Here is a 5,011-nt window from a genome sequence, read left to right as displayed (position 1 = left end):
GTCTTTGCACATAGAGTAGGTGATTGATTGAGTTATTTTCTTAGCTCGCTCAGAATGTGATGGTAGCTTTGCCAAGCTAATTGTGATTTGCAATATGAATAGTTTATATATAAAATATCGATACTTGGCGTCTGTGTGTATCGATACAATATCGCCACACAAAGTATCGCGATACTATGCTGTATCGATTATTTACCCCACCCCTAATGAATCGGGTAGTTCACAAAATCACAAATCATGTTTTGATTCGAATCTAGTGTACTAACCAAGACACAGGGGAAGAACACTTTTCAAAATAAAACATGAAACTAAAAACCAAGATCATGACATTGTGTGATTGGTTTTTTGTTTTTCCGTAGCCATGGTTACAACGTGTGGCGGGACCCGATGAAACCCACTCAGATCCTGGCGAAGCTTTGTAAGGACGGGAAGCTGGACGGACCTCACTACGGCCCGGCGGGACGCGTGAAGGTGGAGAACCGAGTGTTCATGGCCCCCACCGAGATAGAGGATGAGAACGGTAGATGATCGTTTCACTCATTAAACGGATAACCCATTTTATTATTATTATTCTCTTTAATATTTATTTTGTATCTTTTTTATTATTATTATTTATATATATTTATCTCTTTTACTTGTACACACACACACACACACACACACACACACACACACACACACACACACTACTTACCATGTATACATCACTTCAGGGGACATTACATTGACTTACATGCATTTCCTGGAGAATTATCCTAACCATAACCAACACATGCCTAACCCTAACCAAGTCTTCACCCTAAAGTGAATTATTCCCCTCATGGGGACCACCATTTTGTCCCCATAAGGGAGGCGAGTCCCCACACGTGACTGTGTAAACAGATTTAGGTCCCCACAAGTATAGTAATACTAAGACACACACACACACACTTAGTAGTCTATACCCATGTTGAATTATTCAGTCGGTTTTTGTCACCCTCTTGTCTGTATGTGACCTTGTATTTGTCTTCACCTGTCCTGTAATCACTGAAATCTCTCAATATATAAATGCATAAATAAGGACTTAACTTCCACACTTTATCTAAATTGCTTAAAAATACAACAAGAGTGATTTTAAACCAGTTGTTACCCTGATTTGTTGATGTTTGTCAGGTTTGAAGCGACAGACGGATGAACATCTGGCTCTCACCGTGTTGAAGCACTGGGAGGAAATCCCAAAGGCCGGCTGCAAATTGGTCCCAGAACACGTGGAAACCAGACCGCTGCTGCACCCCGACAAGCCTGGCATCGAACAGGTGAGTCGTTCAGTATAACCATAATAACTCTACTTCATCTTCAACCAGGATACGTTCTTTAACTCCCACATAAAACAAACTTCTAGGACTGTCTTCTTCGCTCTTCGGTTATAAATGGGTCCTATTCTGTACTTTGTTATCCCTGTATCATCTTTATACTGACCTTTATTTATTTCCATGCCTATTCATCTGATTGTACACTGTATCTGCCACCTACACTGACCGTTTTATGTATGTGTAATGTTCGTTATATTTGAAAACTTGGGTCCTAAAAATCCAGGGTCCTACATTTTATTTAATTCTATTTATTTTATTAATGCATTTTTTTTATTTGATCTTATTTGATCTATTTTATATATTTTTTTATTTATTTAACAAATGCCCTTTTGTCAATTGGATTGTCTATGTATGTTGTAATTTCAGTATGTTGTTTCTACATTCATGTTAGTTGATCTGTACAAAAGGTATTTTTTTGTTGATTTTGGGTTATATAAATCAAATTTGCTTTAATCTTTAAACTAAATGAATGTATGCTTTCAAGTTTTGTTTGCCTACCCTAACACCGTACACCCCCCCTTGTGGTTCAAAATTGTTTTTAGGGAAGGATTGAGATGTGGGTGGACATGTTCCCTAAAGATATGACGGCACCCGGTCCTGCGCTCGATATCTCACCCAGGAGACCAAAGAAGTACGTTCTCTAATCAAGCATTTGTTCAAACTGTGCTGAACAAATCCAACAGTACTTGAGCTTTTATCTAAAGAAATGTTAAGGTTTTACTGAAGTGTTTTATTTTATATCCTGTCTGTCATTTCTGTTTGTGTCCAGGTTTGAGCTGAGGGTGATCGTCTGGAACACAGATGAAGTCGTTCTGGAGGACGATGATATCTTCACCGGAGAGAAATCGAGTGACATCTTTGTCCGAGGGTAATCAGAGGCTTTTATTTAAAATCATTCCTGTATTTACATTTTTATTTTTGGTGGCACAACTAAAGACTAAAGCACAATACATTTAAAAACTATTATTTTGTCATGATTTAGATTGGTAGGACAGCATATTAAGGTCATTGTAGGTAATAACAAATGTGAAAAGTATTATTTGTTGAGGAAAAATTTGAAAATGTATTAGACGAAAATCTCAAAATGTATGAGACGAAAATTTCACAATACATGAGAAAAAATTCAAAAATGTATGAGACGAAAATCTCAAAATGTATGAGAAAAAACTCAAATGTATGAGACGAAAATCTCAAAATGTATGAGAAAAAACTCAAAAATGTAAGAGATTGTTAAGTCTTTCCCACAATAGCCCTGTCATTAGATTGGTTGACAAAAACAACAACTAAACTATTCAAACGCTGCTTGCTTTGTGTAATATTCTGAATCCCTCCTACCTCTTTTCCCTCTGACAGCTGGTTGAAAGGGCAGCAGGAGGACAAGCAGGACACAGACGTCCACTACCACTCCATCACCGGGGAGGGAAACTTCAACTGGCGCTACGTCTACCCCTTCGACTACCTCATGGCCGAGGAGAAGATCGTCATCTCGAAAAAAGAGTCCATGTTCGCCTGGGACGAGACCGAGTACAAGATCCCCGCTCGACTCAACCTGCAAGTGTGGGACGCCGACCATTTCTCTGCGGACGACTTCTTAGGTGCAGTGGACGAAAAACTATTACTAGTAATGACCATCTCCCCCCCTCCCCCCTTTTCTGTTTTTGTTTGTATCTTTACATATTTTCTTCGTCTTTGTGTTTCTCTGTCAAAGCGTCTTTGAGTTTCTAGAAAAGCGTCATGTATTTGTATTATTATTATGATAACCCTTAATTTGTGTGAACAACTGTTAATGCCGTAGAATTAAAATATAATCTATTTAGAAGGTAGGAGTGCTCAAAGCGGCTTTAAAAGCAAATGAAGAAAATAACAACACATTAAACAAAAGGTCTGAGACGAGGAGGAGGGAAATTGTGATTTTTAATTTGTCGCAGTTCAGTTTGAAAAAGTTGTTTTGCATCAATTTTTTTATGTCACAGAGGCGGTTTGTGAAGGTGGCTGCAGTAATAGTTTTTGTTGAAAAGATAGAGCTAGTTTTCATCAGAATACAATAAAATCAGAGGTCGTGGTGACGAAGGATTTTTGTCCAAGTTGCAGGACAAACATGATGAAAAGCAGGGGACCAAGTACAGAGCCCTGGGGGACGCCATTAGTTAATTTCTTTGTTTAATGTCTCTTTATAGGTGCAATTGAGCTGGACCTGAACCGTTTTCCACGCGGTGCAAAGACAGCCAAGCAGTGCACCCTCGAGATGGTGACCAATCAAGGCGAGATGCCCTCAATATCCATCTTCAAGCAGAAGAGGATCAAAGGCTGGTGGCCGTTTGTGGCGAGAAATGAAGACGACGAGTTTGAACTTACGGTGAGTCACAGTAAAAAAGCAACACATATTTTAAAGAGGCCCTATTGTGATTTGTATGGGTTCCTGTTGTGTGTTATATAGATTTGTGTGCATGTAAATGGTCTGCAAAGGCTAAAATCCCAACGTTTCGGAACACAGTAACATCACTATGTAACAGTCACGCTCCGATTGGCATGTCTGTCACAGTAGAGAAACAAATACAAATATGGACCTGAAAATGAGCAGAATATTTCCTCTTTGATGTTAAACCTCAAAATAGAGCATTATGAGTTAGATAACAGCACTTTGTAACTGAAAGTGTTTTTTTTGTTGTTGTGATTTTAGGGGAAAGTGGAAGCAGAGCTGCACCTCCTGACAGGAGAGGAGGCCGAAAGGAGCCCAGTGGGAGAAGGACGAAACGAACCGGACCCCATGGAGAAACCCAAGTATGAAGGATGTTCTGTTGTCTACATTTTATAACATTATTAAGGATATTGGGGCTGCTCAATTTGGAAAAATGATTTATCCCGATTCCCATTATCATGAAAAATATAGTAAATGATAAATGTGTGATTTGTTAAAGAAGAAAAACATGTATTGTTAAGTCGTTAGAATATGATTTGTAGGCTGGAATCTCTCTCCTGCTTCACAATACTTCAATACAAATGATTAATTTGCCTTAACAAATATTATGTTCCCTGCAATTTGAATATTGCTCTAGTCCATATAGAGTGCCACAGTGACGCATCCTAAAACCCGGAAGTGAGTTAGCATTTCACCACTTCCGGTTCCTTCACCAAAAAGCAATGCAATTTCTCCATAGGGTTTAGTAGCTGGCAATAAGGTCTGTGGTTGAGACACATTTAAGAGACAGATCCCGTTTTGTTCTACGACATTAAACCCATCAGCAGTGACCCCACTGGTGATTTCTGAAGAGTTGACGTGTCTGAAAAACGATGGTTGTTACCAAATGGCTGAATAGGACTACAGAAGTTGTCGAGGACGTTGTACGTCATTACGCCGAACACGTAAACACTCCTCTAAGTTAGTTTCTGTTCTGTTTGAAAGCAAGTACCTGCCTCCTGCAAACTGTTCAAACAAACGCTTCAAATCGTTCCATTTAGAATCTGTATGTTTGAATATGGATCTTAAGTTGGCGTGACGTTGAAGCAGCGACCCTGCTGTAGTTCCTTTAGAGCATAACGTTAGCATTTTGCTTCTGGCGACTAGATTTATGATTAGAACATTATAAAAGTAGGGTAGACATGTGGAGATTATCCGGCTGAACAAAACGTGATCCGTCTCTTAAATGTGTTTCAACCAC

General features: G+C 39.1%; 1 protein-coding gene across 1 annotated transcript; it reads left to right on the top strand.

The window, feature by feature from the left end:
• Positions 1-359: 359 nt before the first annotated feature.
• On the top strand, positions 360-4,133 carry LOC104954814 (otoferlin-like; the record flags this gene model as incomplete). Its single annotated transcript, XM_010781999.1, has 7 exons — positions 360-520; positions 1,153-1,295; positions 1,895-1,983; positions 2,122-2,220; positions 2,706-2,947; positions 3,530-3,708; positions 4,033-4,133. Coding segments are annotated over 7 exons (1,014 nt in total), but the record flags the coding sequence as incomplete, so codon positions are not given.
• Positions 4,134-5,011: the final 878 nt, after the last annotated feature.

This window comes from Notothenia coriiceps, unplaced genomic scaffold (genome assembly GCF_000735185.1).
Source record: "Notothenia coriiceps isolate Sejong01 unplaced genomic scaffold, NC01 NC01_scaffold00023988, whole genome shotgun sequence".
Classification (NCBI taxonomy): Eukaryota; Metazoa; Chordata; class Actinopteri; order Perciformes; family Nototheniidae; genus Notothenia; species Notothenia coriiceps.
Note: the sequence above shows the minus strand (reverse complement) of the source record. Positions and strands in the feature narration are given on the sequence as shown.